The sequence below is a fragment of the Camelus dromedarius genome, chromosome 25 (genome assembly GCF_036321535.1).
Source record: "Camelus dromedarius isolate mCamDro1 chromosome 25, mCamDro1.pat, whole genome shotgun sequence".
Lineage (NCBI taxonomy): Eukaryota > Metazoa > Chordata > Mammalia > Artiodactyla > Camelidae > Camelus > Camelus dromedarius.
In genome coordinates, this window is record NC_087460.1 from 5,722,851 (window position 1) to 5,742,467 (window position 19,617).

The 19,617-nt window shown below is 44.2% G+C and overlaps 2 protein-coding genes across 3 annotated transcripts in view; one reads left to right on the forward strand and one right to left on the reverse strand.

Annotated features, from left to right (window-relative positions):
- The window catches only part of RIMKLB (ribosomal modification protein rimK like family member B), a 98,633-nt gene that overhangs the window by 23,945 nt on the left and 55,071 nt on the right, over positions 1-19,617 (forward strand). The gene's annotated exons all lie outside the window — the stretch shown is intronic.
- MFAP5 (microfibril associated protein 5) lies at positions 5,109-17,312 on the reverse strand. 2 transcript variants are annotated; one of them, XM_010990803.3, is made up of 10 exons: positions 17,122-17,259; positions 16,560-16,619; positions 15,479-15,514; positions 12,881-12,925; positions 12,534-12,566; positions 12,080-12,115; positions 10,169-10,198; positions 9,367-9,454; positions 8,590-8,663; positions 5,109-7,138 (listed from the first exon to the last, which is right to left on the reverse strand). In XM_010990803.3, the coding sequence occupies exons 2-10, from the start codon at positions 16,615-16,617 to the stop codon at positions 7,026-7,028; spliced, it is 513 nt and encodes a 170-aa protein (XP_010989105.1). In that variant the 5' UTR covers positions 16,618-16,619; positions 17,122-17,259; the 3' UTR covers positions 5,109-7,025. The 2 variants fall into 2 exon arrangements, with proteins under 2 accessions (XP_010989105.1, XP_010989106.1); XM_010990804.3 differs by lacking the exon at positions 12,080-12,115 and having other exon boundaries at positions 17,122-17,312.

The following is a 19,617-nucleotide window of genomic DNA, read 5'->3' on the forward strand; positions in this document are numbered from 1 at the left end:
CTGTACAAAATTAAGGATCTCTCTGTCCCTGAACAGGAGGAAACATGATCAATTTGTTGTGCAAATGAAAGCATTATCTTTAATCAAAAATGAAACCAAGGGGAAGAGTATAGCTCAAGTGGTAGAGTGCATGAGGTCCTGGGTTCAATCCCCAGTACCTCCTCTAAGAATAAATAAACCTAATTACCTCCCCACCAGCAGGAAAAAAAAAGGAAAAATAAATAAAACCCAAAAAGAAAACAAGAAATCCTATGCCTTTGTAGGAGGCAAAAGGTGTTATTCAAAGCAGAAACAAGTTGAGTAATAAAGCAGTGACTCCAGTGTCACTGAGGGAAGGGACCATGGCTTACTCACCTTTGTATCCCCAGCACCGGCCCAGGCGTAAAAATTGTTGTTGACTGAAGGAAAATGACTCACACTGACATGGGAGCCCACATGCCAAGGGCTTTTCTAAACACCAAATTCATTTAATCTTAAAGTAGTCCCAAGGGTTCAGTATCACTGAGCTCTCCTTCTACAGATGGGGAAACTGAGGCACAGAAAGGTTAAGATCACAGCGGTAGAGTCAGGATTTGCAGCCATGTAGTCTAGCTCCAGAGTTTGTGCTCCGGAACACTTGCTCTGTTTCCTGAAGAAGTCAGACCGTGATTGAAAAACTGACTAGTCAGCAAACTGATTCTCCATCCTTTGGAGAAGAGGAAAAACATGACCATCTTTGGCGTTTCCCACGTTCTTCCTTCTAATGAGATTGGTGGCTCAGGACCACCGGCTGTCTCCACGGAGTCGCACAGTTCCCTGGTGGTGTGTGGGATGCCTGCAGTCTACAGTCTGGCAAGCAGGTAAACTGCTTTTGATTCCTAAACAAGACATTTCAGAGTCTTCTTTTTGCAACCGAATAACATTAACTGAAGTTTTAGGACTCTGAGTTCAGGCAGGTTTCTGCCATGCTGAACTTGATCCAGTTGGCAGGTCTCCTCACTTCTATAAACCTTGTTCCCTGAAAACTAGGAACAATGATCCCTCTGCTGCCCACCTCACAGGTCGCTCTCAGAATGGAATGACGATGTTTGTTAAACGCAGACAGGGGACTGGTTATGGCTCAGCTCTAGAGCACGTGCTCAGCAGGCATGGGGTCCTGGGTTCAATCCCCAGTACCTCCATTGACAAAAAAACACAAACGAACAACAACCAAAAAAACAAAACCAAACAAACAAAATACAAACCTGGCTAAGCAGTAGGTGCCATCATGGGAGTCATCTGCCACAACGAGGACCAAAAAGTTCAGTGCAGAGAGCCCAAGGCCAGGACATCTCCTGAAGGCCTTTTGTCAAGCTGGCCAGACCAACCAATGCCACCTTCAGCCAAGTTGTGCTGAACAGGTTGCTCATGAGTCGCCCCCAACTAGCCCCTCTGTCCCCCGTCCCCTTTCAGGACAACCTGGAAGATGAAGGAAGCTTCCTACCTGGGAAGACAGAACAGCTGAGGTTGTCGGGTTCTCCTGATGATGCGGGGGTCCTGACAACTGTGCCTGGAGCTGGATCCCCAAGGTTGGATCCTTGCTTTCCACCCCCAGGGCTGGCACGGTCCTGCCCTCTGGTCCTGGCACAGACCGCCAGGTGTCCAGGGTCTGGGCAAGGCCTTGGGGACCCCCACACAGCCCCGCCAACCCTACCTTCAAGCCCTGCGGGTTCCAGCACCAGGGGCTGACCCATCAGCTGTGGCCACAAAAACAAACCCAGATCCTGCTCTGCTATAAAGATTTTTGCTAAAAAAAAAAAATTAAAATTTTTATTTATTTATTTATTTATTTATTTTTATTTTTTATTGAGGTATAGTCAGTTTACAATGTTGTGTCAATTAAAAATTAAAATTTAAATTAGGAAGCCCAAACTGTAGAGAAGCTAGCATCTGCGGCATTGTACACCCTTTGTGGGTTCCCATACCTCCCCACTCACTGGCTAACTGCCAAGGGTCAGCTCGCTTTATGAGAAGGGAGAGAGTCAGCTACTCAGAAGCAGGGAACAGACAATTGACTTACCCAGGAAAAAAGTCCTGTAGTCTTTGCTGTTGTTGCTTTGTTTGGTATCCTTAAATTTTTTTTTTAAATTTAAGTATAGTTGATTTATGATGTCTTATAGTGAAAAAGTCCCATAGGCTTATTGAATAGTCTTACAGGTGCAAAACCTTTGAATACATGTTAATTCTCAGAATCACTTGTAAGGCAGATGTATTGCCACCAATTTACAGTTGACACGTTATTCCCTTAGGATCACACGACTAGTGGGTGCTATGTCAGGACTGCTCTGAAACTAATACCAGTCCATTCATATGAAAACGAATAGGATGATATAAATGCGTATTTTATTATACCTACAACCGTGATTTGGGGTCTAGATACCCTATGCATAGATGGTACAGTATTTTTTTAGTTTCTACGTGGCAAGAGTAATTATTCCTGCTCTATGTCATTAGAACATATAATAATTCATAAATTAAATTCATGATTTAATTTATGAATTATTATACTTTAATTATTGGTTATTACATGATGTCAGGTCTTTCCTAGTTACTCTGAGATTGAGATAATGGTGACAGAAAAGAGCACAGTTGTTTAATTGTCAAGTTATCACTTTCCGATACACAAACTGGTTTCTCTTAATAACCAATTAAGAAGCTGTCATTCATGATTTTATGTGGACATTTCAAAGTAATTTTTGTTTTCAACACATTGATTTTGATGTTAACAGCACACATTTTCATAGGCTTTTTTGTATTAATAGTACTTGATTTTTCTCCCCCCTCCACCTAAATCTCATCCATTTTCAAGATTGGATGGATGTATGGATGTGATTTTATACAACAGGAAACAATGTTTTTCTATGCAGTTCTCATTACCCTTCATTATAACCCCTCTTGTTTGTCCATTTGGAAAACATATAATCATGCCGCTGACACCTCAATACCCCTAAATCCACTAAGTGTAATTCAGATTTTTTTCCATGAAAATATTTCCTTATACTTGCTCAAAGCCCATCTATTACTTTTTAAAAGGGGATGAGGGGAGGAGGTGAATCTCACACACATTTATGAGCTCATCCTGAATTCAATCCCCATGGATTGTTATGATAACGTACTCCGAAAAGCTACACAGAAGATTTATGGCTAGGTAAACACACAGAAGAAAGAAAAAGGGAGAGGAAAGAGAAGAAGACCAGAGACAGAGAAAAGAACTGCAGAACAACTGGGTCTGGAAAATACTAGAATCTTACTGAAAGTGATTGGACAAATTGAAAGAGAAAAAAAAAGCCCCGCTATCAGCTATTTTTAAAACCTTTGAGGGTTTGAGGTGAAGTGAAGCTTGTTTTGTCAACAGGAAGCTATGGGCCCTGCACCTCTATTTATATAAACAACATTTGCTTTTCCATCTTTGGTTCTGCCCAGAAGTTGTCTGACCGCTGCTTCTGGCTCTGGTTGACTGGTTTTTAGAAAAAAAAAAAAAAAAGAAAGAAAGAAAGAAAGAGAAAAAAACAACACTGTGGCCATCTGTTCCTCTCTGCACCGCAGAGAAACTCAAGTCACTTTCCCTGGTGTTTCGTTAGTGAAAATGCTCAAGTGTACAAAGATTTCAATTTTTATTGGAGAGCTGTATTTTTAGCCAAATCTTTGCTTCCCTGAGCTGACTAAACTAAGGACTGTCCTGTCTCCCTGCCTGTCTACCCTGTAAGGTTCCAGGTCTCCCAGGTCCTCTTCAGCACATTTTGCAAATTCCCTTCACCCATACAGAGCTGTGAATTCCCATTTTCCAGCCTCCGGGTTCCCTTGCCCTGAAGTCAACCTGCCATCACTCTGCCGTCTCCTTGTGCCCCTGTCTGGTACTCGTCCAACTTCTTTTCTGTTTCTTCTCAGATTTCTTTTTTTCACTGGTACAGTTGCTTCGGTACAGAAGGAAGGGGGACCTGAGAGCTTGCAAGTTGCTTGTGCCTTCTGACCAGGTGTAAAGTAATTGGGGAAACATCAACTTTCACCACAAGCACCCTGAAGCAGAGGAGGGAGGAGCTCGCGGCTGGCAGCATATACGGCTTGATGTCATCAAAAGGATGGGCCAGAAGTGGGGAGACAGCTGGGGTTAGCACCATCTGAGTCAAACGAGTACTTAGAGAAAGTGCACAGAGCTCTGTTGAGACAGGAGAGTGCACACTTGAATTTTCAGAACTTGCATTCAAGGAGGAAGGAGAATTGCATGAAATATGGAAAAAGTTAGGCTCAGAGCAGGATCAACTCAGTTTGGGAAGAGGAAATAAGGGTAAAACTTACAGGTAGGCAGGTAAGACTGCAGTTTCTTCAGGGTACCAGGAAGGCATTTAATCTCAAACTGCCTAATGATACTTTTACCAGATTTTTTTTTCATTCCAACATTACAGATCCATTTAGTTCAAATAATTCTTCTTCATCAAAATATAAGAAGGTTGTCATTTGTGTTCAGCAGGAAAAAAAATACTATTAATACCCTATTAGTGAGAAGTTTTCAAATCTTTTTTTGGGAGGAACAAGGAGAGAAAATGAGAACACTGGGGGTCTGAAATGGACCAAGAGTAAAAAGGAGCAAAAAGGAGAATGGGATTCTGTAAACGAAGAGAGGACAGAGGGAAGGAACCAGGACCAAAACCAACCCCTGGAAACTGACCTGGCACTGGTCTCAGGAAAGTTCTGAGGGAAAGTAAGACTTTGTAAGGATGAGGAAAGAAAGGATGGACAGTGAATTAGAAGTGTTGATTTGCAGATCGGGAAGCGTGAAAAAGGCAAAGGATCTCAGCACAGTGAGAAACAGCCAAGCACAGGAATGTGATCACACAAAATAGAAGTGAGGGTAAAGCAGGAGACAATTGGGCCTGAGGTTGGCAGAAAAGAGAAGGCATTTTCCAGTGAACCGAGGAGGGGGCCCCATCTGGAGGAGAGTAAACCAAACTGGAATGTTGGAGAAAAACTGGTCAAGTTGCAGAGGGAAGGAGGCCCAGAGAAACGTGAGCGATGTTGGCCCTCAGCTTTCCAAGTGGGATAAAAGCATAAGTTCAGGTTTCTCTAAATATAGAAAAAGAAATAACCAGATGAAAGGCCACTCTCTTATTTATTTATTTTTTAAATCGAAGTATAGTCAGTTACAACGTGTCAATTTCTGGTGTACAGCACAGCCACTCTGTTCTGAGAAGGAAATTGGAAAAAGTAATTACTTAAAATGTTTCATTTGCAATACAATCTTGGGATTGGGTCTCTTTCTGGTGGGAAAGACTCCTCTTGTTCAATAAGCCATAGGAGGGTCAAGTTCCTGAAGAGACCCTTTAACGAACTCTGCGCCTACAAGTTGTCTCTACAGTGGCTACAAAATAGCCATTGAACGTGTCTGTCTGTTTACAAGCACGCTTGCTTCCAGAGATTAGGGCAGGAATTATACGCTCTGGGTCTTTTTCTAGCATTTCTCTTTAGTCAGTTGTTCAAATCCTATTAAACTAAGTTGGCTTCTTAACATCAAGAATCTGGTCCTCATTTAGATGGTTTTTCAGCAATCTGGAAGGAATCCAACCCTTACCAAGTGGAATTCTGTCACACATAACTTGTTGTCTCAAAGTGCCCTAGTTTCTATTTAAATTCCATTGGCTTTTTTAGAAAGTTAGTGGGCTATTCAGATGAAAGCATCCGTAGTATATAATTTGCCATTTATGGTGGCATTTTGTCCTATTGCATTGTGGACTGCTGCCCTAATACAGGGTATTTCCTTCCTTATAAGGCAGACATGGTTGCTGTGAATTAGATTGCATCTAGGCTTCAAGAAATATGAATAATGCATTTGAAACTCAACTCATAGAATTAAAAGAAGCCTTAGAACTAACGTACATTTACCTGTCTCATGTTAACGATGGGGAAATGAAGGAACATGGCTTATCTGGGGCTTCCTGGTTGCTGCCAGAGCCAGGATAAGGATGGAAGTTGTCTGAATATTGTGTTTCTGTTACTCTTTCCTGTAAACCATTAGGTAAACTTTCAACCTGCCTATTAAAATTCAGGTCTGAATGCCCTTCTTAGGCCCCAAATCAGGCTATTCCAGAATCCATTTCCATTTGCTCAATAATCTACAGATTTTGGTAAGTGGTGAGGTTGAAAGAAGTAGCAACAACTCAGGGCAACTCAGAGCAATGATACAGTTTCACATTAAACTGTCTCATGAGCTGTGGACATGGGCTAACCCCAATTCCACCGGAAATGAGTAAGTAAATGAGACTTTCTAGTCCTACTTGCCAACTGAACGGCTGCATGAAAAATTGAATAATTTTATACTTGGCCCACGCCTCTCTCTCTAGCCTCAGCCTCTGAGCTTAGCACAAGACAACATTTTTGGAAAAAAAAAAGACAACATTTTTGGTCTTTATATTATATATTGCTAGTCGGATTGTGTAACTCTTGGCTCTGCAGAATTTTTTAGGATTACAAAAATCATCATAACCTTCTCATAAAGAAGCCCTGCCAGGCAGATGTTAGGACAATCCAGCAAAGTAGTTAATAAGAGTAAAGTGGACTAGGGAGGTCAAGGGGGAGTTAACCTAGGAAAGTCTTGAATGGAAGATAAATGAAGTTCTGTGGTTAGCTAAGATGGACAGTGATGGCTTCTTCTACCCTAAGATCTATCGCAGACAGATTCAGTAGTTAATGTCACTAACCTAAAGTTTATTTTCCCTTGAAACTGTATGCAGAATGTTTGTGTAAAAGCCACATGGGAATCATTTATTTACTATGTCTATGATACTGGGAAGCAGCAAAACCATGCAATAATAGAGGCTGTGTTTTAAGTACTGAAAAGTGAGATAAATGAGTGAAAAATCAAGAAGTGGGGGCAGAAGCTAAACATCGCGAAGGCGCTGGTTTAAGAAATACTCATGTCCGTGGGTTGGCTGACAGAGGTTGAATGAGGAGTTCCCTCTTAGAGCACTCTCTCCCTCCCACCCACACGTTCTTTCTTTCCTCTTCCTTGGTGATCACAGACCGCTGGGTCTCTGAAAATTCACATTTTCACAAGGAGGAAGGCGGAAGTAGCTGGAGCGCCGGAGTCGCCTTGGGGGCAGACCTGCCATCTGCCGGCACAGCTCATCTGGAAGAGAAGCAAAGAGCGCATGAGGGGATGAGAACGCAGGAGGCCGCAAGGGCCCGCACTCCAGGGGGAGAGGAGACAGCAGGGTGTGTGCTGAAAGGGCTGGAGAGAAAGAGATCTGGGTTGGAAGCCCAGCTCTGCCCCTTCTAGAATGGAACATAAATGAAGATCTGTGGTTAGCTAAGAGGGACACTGATGGTTTCTCCTGCCCTAAGATCTACTGCAGACAGATTCAGTAGTTAATATTACTAACCTAAAGTTTATTTTCCCTTGAAATTGTGTATAGAATGTTTGTGTAAAAGCCGCAGGGTAATCTACTACGTACTAGAAAGTTTCTCAACTTTTCTGGACCTCACTATCCCTCTCTGTAAAACAAGCACTAAAACGTGCGTCTCAACACTGTGGTCGTCAAAGCGTTAACGTGAAAGAGTGCATTCAGAGTCCCTGGCGCAAGTGGTCAGTAAAGTTTAGAGTCTTTCATGTACCTAGCTCCCAGTTCTTTTAATTGTGGACTTGTTAAATAGCAATTAAAAAAAAAAAAAGAGAGAGAGGTCCAGTCATTCAGTATGTGTTTAAGTGTTTACTATGTGCAAGGGGCTAACTTTAGCAAGTCCCCTGAGATGCTTGAAAGTGCCTGGAGTCCCAAAGACTCATCCTCAATGTCAAGGTGCTTCCCTTGCAGGTGGCTTGCACAAAGCCGGAGGGGGGCAAGCAGCAGGTTTCCTTCTGCAAAGTCAGCTACAGCTCTTACTCAGGCGCTCAGCACGAGGCCGGCTGATGAGTCAGAAGTGGCCGAGTCTGCGGTGTGTTCGCCCACCACAGCCATCGTTCGGGGCTGGCCAGGGCAAGGCGAGAAATAGCTTTTTCTCACCGTGCATGCTCTATAACCACACACTTTGGACCCTTGTCATTGTTTTTTTTTAGTGAAATCTTTCTGCCTTCTTCTACCTGTGAAATGTCACAGTAAGCCATGTACATGGGTCTTGGGAGGGGCGGACTGTTTATAATGTAGTCAGTGTCTAGGCGTCCAGTCTACTTTTTATTGGTTTGTTTGTAAGCCCTATCCAAACGTTGCTGTCTCCAGATTAGTGGCTTCTTTTAATTTTTAGAGTTAAGAATATGGCTGGAAACCAGTAGAGTCTATTCTTCGTAATGGCTGACTTGGCCTTTTCATCTAGAACCTTGGTGAATGAACTTCAGAACGCTCTGAGAGAGGCTGGGGGTTACAAGTCTGGCTGCAAAGAGATCTCGGCATTCTTTTCTCAGGGTTATGTATTTATTAAGCATAATAGTGCTTTCCTTAGATTGTTTATTGGGGGTCACCTGGCGAGCAGGTGCTGATGGAAGTTAGGGAGTAACCTAAATCCCCCCAAAGCCAGACTTTGGGTCTGTGCCCCTAGTTACCTCTCTTGCTACCGACCTCCCCACTGAAAAGCTGGACGGCACCTTACCTTTCATAACTTCGTGTTCTTTGCACACAAGACGGGAGCAGACCTCGTTGTTGATGATGTACATACGCCGTAAACTGTCACAGTCACAACGTCACGGTGCAGGAAGGAGACAGAAAAAACAGCGAGAGGAAGAAGAAGCCTGGGTTGGCGATGCCTCTTCAACTCCCGTGTTCCCTGCCGTTCCCTATCTGTTCTCCCCGTGTCTGGATTTCCTTACGCGTTTCAGACTTCTTGCCTGCCCACTCTTCTCAGTGACACTGCACACTCTACCCAGAGTCAAACTTAATACTCCTCCCCACCATTTTCCACCTTCACTCTTGGATCTTTTACTCCAGCCTCTTTATATGAGGTGCTAAACTTGATAAACCCAGAGTGTCCCTCATAGCTACGCCTCCTCCAGCCCTCACCTTCACTGGCCTCTAGCATCTAGATTTGTTAGTGAAACTGTTCTTGGGGGGAGGGTAGAGCTCAGTGGTAGAACACATGCTTAGTGTGCACGAGGTTCTGGGTTCAATCCCCAGTATCTCCATTCGGGCAAAATAAATAAAGAAACCTAATCTCTCCACCCCCACAAAAGACAAACAAACAAAAACTGTTCTCTGTGTACCCCAATCAGACTCCAGGTTCTAGCTGGCACCTTCAGGAATAGCTAAGAGGGCTATGCTAAAAATGTCTGGCCCCCCCAAGACGGAAATTCCATGGTGGGTGCCCACTAAGTAGTTACTGGCATGAAAACACTATCACGGGCGATGCTCTGGGTGTTCTGGGACCCTTTACCTCGTGAAGCATAACTGATGGATGCATTGCTTGACCGGCCGATGCACAGAGTAGAGTCTCGTGCAGGCAAATTTCTCATCGCGGCACTCTGAAGAAGCCCAATGTGAAAAGCAGGGAGAAGTGTAACAAACAGGCATGAACGCAGGGTTAAAGGGATGGAGGGGGGGAGATGTGGGAAAACCCAGAAAGTAGTCTCCGCAGAGGGTTAGTGTGAGTGGGGGCACGTGCTTCCTGCTCACCAAAGCGCGGCCATGATAGAAACTGGCCACAGTGAAACTTAGGTACTTCCCTACCTGGAAGCAAAGTACATGAAATAATCTCTGAGGAAAAAGAGTCCTTCTAGGGTTATACCAGTGGGCACATAAAAGATCAGAATCAGATGCCGACAGTCCCATTCTGAAGAACGTGATTCCAAGGTGGGCCAATAGTTCTCAACCCCAGCTGCACATCAGAATTACCAGTACATTAGAGAAAGCATGACGTGTGCAGTAACATGGAATCCTTGTGGTCACTTCCCTGCCCACTAACCAGCAGATGAAGTCCAAAGGTAGTTTAGGGAGACAACTGTTCTGGGACCCTGCAACAGTGGTCCTGTCTTTCCCCCATGATTTATAGAACAGGGGCTTGAAACAGTGGGATGAGGTGGGGGGATAATGAAGATCACTACAAATATTCTTTGACAAAGAATTGGAAATAAAATAGAAGAAGTACCAAGTATCCTCTCAAGAACAAGGAGGTAAGGAATCCTCAGGAGGAAAAAAAAAAAAGCGTAAGAAAAAGATAGGCAAAAACCCAGTCATACCTGTGGTGGCGTTTTTATCACTGGGTGAGGCTGGAAGGCAGAAATTTGATTCAGTTATTACTAGTTCTGGAAGTCACTTCCCCTTAACTGTCATGTTGCCATACTCCTAGAGTTAATAGATGAGTTAGTAGCACTTTTCAGCAACGTCTAAAAGAAAACCCATAATGGGGTGTTTTGATCCAAAAATTAAAGCGATTTTGAAGTTAGGATGGGGAGTATAGTTTTGTCTTTCTCCTTTCTCTGCTAGAGAGTTGAGACATTCATTGTATGGAGAGTAGCTTTGTGTTTTTGTCAAGAAGCAAATTTGGTAGGGACACAAGGCAAAGAGCCAGCGCTTCATCCCAGAGCGAAGGAGAGAACAGACCATTATCCTGCTGCTGAAGCTCTTCCTCCTCGTGAAAGGAAATCTCTTCTGTAAATTACATATACCATCATGGGTTCTTTGATAAAAGTTACTTGGTAAAGGGTAGCGAGGGTCATAGTCATAGCTAACCCTAACCTAGGGGCAAGTTAAATACCAGCCGAGTTTGTAGGATGGAGAATAAAAGTCAAGGGGTAAGATGAGTCTCGAGGAAATAGACTAACCGTGGGAGTTACCTGTACAAATGTCTGCGGGAGGGTTGCTGATAGGATACTGTAGGAGGAATGCTATGTGATCGCATCTACCCTATGGCTTCAATTGCAGGCTTATATGCTGAGAATTCTCAACCTAGCCCAGAGCTTTCTTCTAATAAGCTTCAGAGCTACAAATCCAACTGCCACTTTGTGGAAGAGTTCATGGATCCTTCAGTGTCTCAAACTGCCTTATCTTTCCCTTTACCAGTTCAAGATGTTCTTCAGTGAGTGGTGCCACCATCCACCTTTGAGATACCATCTACCTGATAGAAAACTGGACATCAGCTCAGTGGTCCCCTCTCCCTTGCAGCTCATTTAATTCTCTGCCTTACCTCTCACGTAGTTCAGGCCGTCATCCTTTATTGGGGCCACAGCAACAGCCTTCAGCTGGTTTTCCACATGAAGAATCTGCTTAGAACTATTCTGAGTGGTTTTCATTTCCACCCTAAGCCTTTGCCCGTATTGTTTTCTTTACCTCAAAGCTCTTCCCTCTTCTATTCATTTGTACTTGTCTTTCAAGAGTCAACCCAGTCGGTGTGCCCCCCAGAAAAGCCTTTCCTATCTCTCAACACTGAATATTCAGTTAAGCACAATTTTTGAGTCTTTCATAGCTTCTTTGGCTTATCCTGATGACAGCATTTTTGGAAACTAAATAGTTATCCGTTCATTTGTCTATCTTGTTTATTAGACAAAACATATCTAGAGGAAGACGGCTTTTGTTCACCTTTACATCCCTGCCACCTAGAAGCAGGCTTTCAGTCACTATTTGTTTCGATCTGGTTGCTGTCTCCTTTTCTCATGTCCTACCACTTATTCCCTATAGTTCTTGCTTTATTCGTTCGGAAAACTCAGCTTCCCCAGTGTGCCAAGTTCTCTTTTGCATTTGCAACTTTGAACGTGCTTCTCCCTCTGGCTGGAATGCCCACGCCCTCCTCGACTGCCTGGCTTATTATAAAGCTTCTTTCAAGATTCAGTTCAACCATTACTCCTTCTAGAGTGTTTCCCTTTATCTTCACCAAACATTTGTTCATATATTTGTCTGGCCTTTTGCCCATCCAGTCTAGGAAACTTGAGAGGAAAATCAGATCTTGGTATTTTGTATATCAAACCCCTAGTATGGTTTTGCTTGTCAGCGGATCATAAATGTTATTCATTTAAATCGAACTGCTGGACGAATGTGCTACGTATAATGTGGTCCTATTAAGATCCTTCACCAGATATACTGCCTTCCATCGTGGGCTCTGGGGAAAGCCTAGCAGGGCCCCGGTGGCCCTGGGATCCCAGATCTGAACTCACCCAGGTCATCTGTGGAAGGCTCGATATCGGCCAGAACTGAAAAGGCACAAAACAGTGGTGTGAGGAGGGCTTTGAATTGGCAGAGGGGGAAGGCAGAGTGGAAGGGGGCAGGATGGAGATACCAGGGCAAGGTTGAGATTATGGCTGGGTTTGGGTGTTATGTCCAAGGGAATAGAGTTAATTGAAATAATTGAATAATTGCGAATATTTGGCCTGTTGACATTATACTAGTTTTTGTTTATCCATGCCTTTTTTTTTAAAAGCTGTTAATCTACTTTGCTTCCTCTTTTTTTGAGGAGGTTTCTTTCCTTTTATCCCACTGTCACTTAACAACATGCCCACAGTCCCTCTATTCCTTTCCCAGCGATAAAAATATGAGATTAAGTCAAGAGCTGGAATAAATGTGAATATTAGCAAACATCATGCCATTTTTAGAAATGAGAGTGAAACGTACCTGTTTCATCTGTCGCGGGATCATTCACCAGATCTGCAAAGATACAACACAGAGAATGAAAAGTACAAGCAGGCAAAGTAGCAAAGGGAAGCAGGAGGAAGGCAGGATGGTCTAAAAGGAGGCAAGACTGAAGTGAAAGAATGTGGACAATTGGGCAAATACAAGGGACTACACCAGAAGAAAAGGGAAGAGATAAAAAGATTGGGCATGTTATACCATTGGTGGCATGTAAGATGGACAGCGGGGCTCTGAAGACCAGAAGTCTTCGTTTTACTTTGTACCAATATCATCCTCAATTCTTCCACCCCCAGTATGAAAGCAAAGAAATGGACAAAAGAGTAGCTTACTAGGATCTTCTGTGAATGCTTCTGGAGTCACTGAAGTTACATCATCTGCAGAAAGACAGTCAGAAAACACTTTCTGAGCATTTTCTGTCCCCCCACCACCCCGCACTCCTGCTAAGTGAAACTGTCTAGCATGGCAGCGGGCACGGAGAGCCCACAGGTGCTTTTCTTCATCTGCTTCCCAGCTCAAGTCCTTTCCCAGACACATGTCACACTTTACTGCTTCCATGAATAGACCTATACAGTCCTAGCCTTTATCCCCACCAGTGTCCTTTTTCCTCTGTCCCCCTTATTTAGGGGAATGAATGAACTACATGCCCATCAGACAGTCCTCCACAGGCATCCTCTTTCTCAGTGAGACTTTGGTTAAGCATCGGACTGCAAGAATAACTTCTTCATCCTAATGGATAATGACACATACAGCTAATTTGGGATGACTGTGTGCTTGCATTTATAGATAATAAAACTGAACACCAGGAGAGTAACTTACCCAAGGTCAGAGAGCTTGTTAATAATCACAATGGGTTGATGACCTCTTTACAATACTTATTTAAAATAAAAATTGTCTTTCTCAACCACACTGTGATTTTGATATTTATAATTTGGATATAATGGGATGATATCTGTTTGATAGCTTATACACAAAAGAGTTTTCACGAAAGGTAATGATGATAGGGTTTTTTTTTTTTTTTTGGCTTTTTTTGGTGGGTATGTAATTAGGTTTATTTAGTTAGTTTTAGAGGAGGTACTGGGGATTGAACCCAGGACCTCATGCATGCTAAGCATGCACTCTACCACGAGCTGTTACCCTTCCCCCAACCAGTGTCTACTTAAAAAGCAAAATGACAACGCAGTTTTAAGACCTAAATGTCGAACAAATAATCCCATCTGTAATTAACCTTTATTGTAAACGGCTAATAGTCATAATCTATTTTACCCGCTAGGGGTCAGTAAATTCACGGTTTGCTTTTACTTCGGTGTATAAATGCTAGGTTTAAAATCCTGTGGGACTAGCATTTTTATAAAGCAGGTCAGAGTTATTGATCATTGTACTAGAGGCAAAACACACATAAAACATTCTGAAGGACTTATTGCTTACTGCCTCCTTTACAAAAAAATTCCAGAGAGAGAGTCATCAAATCTGACAAAAGAGCCTTTTTATCCTTCACACTCAGGTATAAGCTTTCTTCTTTCACAGCACATTTTGGTGGGGGTCGAGGTGGGTAGGTAATTAGGTTTGTTTCTTTAATTTTTTTTTTTTTTTAATGGAGGCACTGGGGATTGCACTCAGGACCTCCTGCACACTAAACCTGCGCTCCACCACTGAGCTATACCCTACCCCCACAACAGATTTTCAGAAAAGGAATTCGTGTGCTCCAGTCTCAGGCTGGAAAAACCACTGACCCAAATCATTCCAGAGGCTGTAAGAAGGGAGTGGATCCTCTCCAGGGTGTAACCCAGTCCTGCCCTTTCTCCCTTTCTCTCCAGCTACATTCCAGTCCAACCACTCACAGAGACGGAGGAGGCAGTGGGCGAGCACAGTGTGAGAGTAACCCAGCTGTCTTCTCAGAATTTCAGGCAGAGGACTAGTTCTCTGTCTAGTGTCTGTTTACCCACATTTTCCATGAGCTACCACCATATGAAGGCTTTGGCTAGGATTCATGACTGTTCTCTGCAAAGGACTCTTAAGGAGACATTTTCATCATGTCAATATGTCTGCTAGAAAAGCATCAGAAAGTCATAAAATAGGACTGGCCCTTAACCAGCCCAAAGACAGGAATCTGGATTTTTAGTTTTGCTAGTGCCGAAGCAGGATCTCGGTTCAGAAACTTCAGGATTCAGACCTCTTTACCCGCAACAGAGAAAAACATTTTTTTCCCTATATTTTTATCTTCTTTACCAGGATGCACAGTAAAAAAGAGATTATATTGCGCCCCAGTATATGCATATAAAACTGAAACAAGTTTAATAAGATAATACTTTGTAAGGTACTTGCAGTGCACTCTATTTTTATTTATATCTATTCTAACTCATTAAAAACAACGGTTGTGACCCACAAATTTGATTTTTGACCCATTAATGGGTTGCAGACTGTGGCACTCTCAAGGACTGGGAAAAGTAAGGGAGCAGTTGTAATTGTGCTGAACCCCTGGAGGCGGGCGGGGGATGTTGGTCAGTTTCCTTCCCCAAGCTGAAGGAAGTGGTCCTTTCTCGAAGCCAAAACCATCGGGTTTGGGCCGGTTTTGCCACAGTTTTTCTATAGTACTGGGAAGACTTCTTATCTGTCTTTGCACTTTAGTTTCTCCGCTGTTACATGGAGGAGAAGATGCTTTCTGTTAGGATTAGGGGGCATTTTCTGAGGGAGTGGAAACAGGATGGACACAGAGGAGGACTTGGGAAAGTTAGTTCAGTAGTTAAAAAAAAAGAACACGAAGGTTTTGTGCGTGGGATTAACAGGACTGTTGAACAGGAGAACAGGATGCTACTTCCCGCACCGTGGCAATGCCTCTCTGCTGTGGTACCGATTCTTTAATCCTGACCGTTTGGCTACAATGTCCTGATAAGAACCCCAACAGCGTCCAGATCCAAGGGTTCACTTACCTCCTCGTTGACCAGTGACCCCTAGGGGTGTCCAGTCTGTAGCAAAGGAAGCAGAAAAGGTATGTGAATGACTGTAGCTCCACACCCCAGAAAGCTTTTAGGAGAGGAACCAGGGAATGATGCAAAAATGGTTGTACTTTATCTTTCTGTGTTTTATTTCTCTTTTAGCTCAGTATAAAATTACTCGAACCATTACTGCTCCACCCAAACATGGAAGCACTTAAAGACGGCAGATTCTTGAGAATAAAGGTGTGCTCTGCTGTGCCCTCACTCCCCAGATGCCCTCGCCTCCCATCCGGAAGGGGTGGAGTCCTGAGCCACCCCCAGGCCAGCAGCCTTTCTGATGTGCCCTGTCCTTCTCCCCACGCCCTGGCCATCCCTCCAGCCACACGACTGCACAAAGCCAAAGAACTATTTTCTCACAGTCTGTATTTGGCAGAATGAGGTGAAAAAAAAAAAAAGAAAAAAGGACAGGATTTCTTTTAAGCCCAAGTTTCACTTTCTGTGGCCAATCGTCTAGCTAGATTCTGTGAAATCCATGATCATTTTCTTGTGCATGGAGAGGGCAACACATTTTCTGTGTGCATGTGGAAACGCTTGTGTGCAGTTGGGTGTTACCGTATAAATGCTAGTGTTTGTTAGCTGTTAAGTGTATATATCCTCACTGTTTTCCTGCACAGTTTAAATTTGACTTTAGGAGGTGGTCCTTACATGTTTATGTACGCATTTGTATAGATTAGTTTCCTTTTCCTTTGGTATTTGTTTCCTTGTGTAGTCATGTGTGTATCCCTCTTCGGGTTCGTATGCTTTTGTGTGAATCTTAGCTTTACCTTCATTTCAGAACTGTCAGAATGCCTCTTCCCAAATCTGAGCTCATCGCTAACCACATCCCTGCCCTTTCTTCTTTGACACAAAATCTGTTCTCTTCTTTTTAATGGCAATTCTAGAACTCAACAGCAAGCATCTCTCCTCCCGTTCCCCTTTAAATGCCTTCCGTCCACCCTCTAACAGACACCTCCACCCACATCTATAGCTGAGGAGCTGACATTTTCGGGAGAAGAGAAAAAAGATGGGGACTCACCAGAGGGGATGATGAGTGCAGCGAGAAGCAGCAGCACTTTGGGTCCCAGAAGCAGCATGTCTAACAGGTGGGGTGGGGAGAGGGGGGAGTAGAGATTGTGATGCTCAGCATTTCCAGGCAAGGAGATCTGGAGGGCCCCTGTCTGCGTCTTTGCAGGAACTTTCCTGGTCCCCCACAAGACTCAAACCCTCCTCTTTCCCCCAACATTTGTTTCTCCATCAAATTCTGTTCTTTCATCAACTACTGTTATTTTCACTCTCATTACTTGTTTTCACCAAGTCAGAGGAAGGTTTCACTCTACATGGTTCACGTTTGCCCCCGCCCCGTGGCCTCTCACCCCTAGAGTCTAATCTTCTGTTTTGATAATCTGTGGCTTTTTGATACCATCTGCTCGTCTTCGTGTCTCCTCATTTGAATTCCATGGATAATTGGAATGTCTGTTCAGTTCTAAGTCAGTGACATTCCCCGTTGTCCACTTCCAGCCCTTCAACACGCACACGCACGCGCACGCACACGCACACGCACGCACACGCACGCATTCCTTCTGTTTTGAACAACTTACTGTTTACGGTTCTCTGCTCTTTCCACCCAGTCCTTTGCTTGCTGAATGTGTCTGTCTCGTTCTCACTCTGTTCCACTTTGGCTGGAGAGTAAGATGAACAGGGCCGCTCCCTGGAAAGGACTTCGAATTTGGCCAACTCTGAAACAATGAGATGAGGGAGAGCGACGGGGGGAGAGAGAGAGAGAGAGAGAGGTGGGGAGAAAGCCAGGCCAGAGGAGTCTGATGCAGTGTTACAGTGAGGCTGGGGGAAGGGACGGGACTTTGCAATCACTCACACCCTCATTCCAAAGGTTATGACCACATGGATGGGAAAGTCTGGTGCTCCCTTGAAGGGCTGGCTCCAGCTCGCATATGCCTTTCTTCCGCGAGCCTGTTTGCTCTCTCACAATCTGGCCCCAGCCTCGCTCTTTCCTTGGGTCCCTTCTTACCTAAATGGCAGTAAAACCCTCCACAGAATCCGCTTCTCCCCCTCTGGGCGTCTTCCGTATTGGAATCAATCCTCCATCACCCTTTCTCTCTTTGGCCTTTTAAAACATTCATCTCTTCTACACCAAAAAGTTTCTTTGCATCCTTGTGTTTCTCCCTTTTTCTTTGCCTCACACTTTTTCTTTCTTTTTTCCCCCTGGGACCCTTATTTATTGCCACACCCAAGCAGACACAGACACCACATGAGTGCCCAAGAGGAGGGCTGACTGTCTCAGGGTTAGGAAAAGTTGAGAAATACAGACCCCTTATCCTTCTGAATCGTGGAGGAACTCCGTGAGAGGCCAAGCCAGCCTTCTTTTGTCTTTTGGCTTTGTTTAAGCTTACATTAAGAGTCTTGGCTTCTGGAATCTTAAGGACAAAATGCCATCAGAAGCTCAAACAAAACTGGGAACCAAGTTCATTCTGCTTGTTTTATTTTTGATCAGTAACTTTCCATCATATCATATAATATGTACATAACATTTTCTCTGATCCAGGAAAGTTATAAAACTTTGACTTTGCTCTTATTCATAGAAAACCTATTGCTTAGACCATTAAAACATCTCCAGGTGGCATAATAAGGTCCTACTGTACAGCACAGGGAACTATATTCAACATCTTATAATAACCTATAATGGAAAAGAACATGAAAAAAAAAAACATAGTATGTATATATAAACACACATATATAAACTGAGTCACTTTGTTGTACACCAGAAACTAACACAACATTGTAAATCAACTACACTTCAATTAAAAAAAAAAACACGTCTCCACTTGGGAGGGAGTAAAGCTGAATTACAGAAACTCAAATCTGAAGAACGTTGACCTTCTGTGCACTATAAGTACATACATTTCTAGTTATTTTGTTTAGTCTGTGTTGTGTATTTCCCTGATGAGCGAAATTAGAGAAGAGAACAGGTAGACAGAGCTGGTAGTATCTCAGGCTAGAAGAAAGAAGAGAATAAATGATGGAAGGTGAGGAAGGAAGGAAGGAAGAAAGGAAGGGGGGGAGGCAGGGAGGGAGGAAGGGAAACTAGCTGTCTTAAGGATGAGCTACGAACTTAGTCAGAAATAAGCAAATAGCACTTTGGTTTTTCTTAGGGAGCTACTGTGCTCCCCCTGAGATACACAGGTTCTGGTCAGTCCCCAGAACTAATCTGAGTACAAACCCTAGCTCTTTCTGAGCTGCCTGGCCCAGAACTTGCTCCCTCCCCATCTGCTCCACAGTGAGAGCGCAGATGTGGCCCCCATCTGGGGAGAGTCAGGCAAAGAGAAGGCAGGGGCGGGGTGTAGGGGGAGCAACCAAAGCAGACGCAGAGCAGAACAAAGGCAGGACCTGCAACGGAGGAGAGCCTAGAGCCACAATCAGGTTTTCTGTGAAGCACAGACAGATGGAGAGACTGAACTCAGGCCAGTCGCTTGGCGGGGGCAGCGATGACCTCAACGTGCTGGCGGGGCCAGAGGCTGTAGTTTAGGGAAAGCCTCCCCAGGCAGTGGGAGGGGGCGCTCTCCTGGGGTCTCTGGAGGGAGTCTGAAGTTAGGGCAGTGAAAACAGGAACAGAATGTTCAGATCAAGGCCGAGGGGGAAGGCAGGCAGCGAGCAGCACCTCAGACGGAACGGAGAAGGAACAAGGTGGGAACTGGCAGAAGAGCAGGAACCACCATATATTCTTGTTGGACATGCAAGAACGCAGTGAGCTTGCAAGAGGTTTGGTTGATTTCTGTTCATGGCTGCTCTGGTGGCCCCTTCCAGCACAGTTCCCACCCCCAGCTTTGGAGGGCCTCTGGTTTATTTTTCCCAGGTGGTTTGGGCAGCCTCTGTTCTAGCACACATTTCATCACATGAGATCAAAGTCAGCACCCATGGTCAGGAACGAGTAGCTGCCGTCCAGAGATGTGAGCCGCGCCAGTTCCGAGGCTCTCGCTGACCCCGGGGAAGGACTCCCTGGGCAGCAGTCCACACACTCATCCATCACAGGCTGGATCTCCTGTGGGTCGAGGGGACAGTTTCCAGCCACAGGAGAGTCC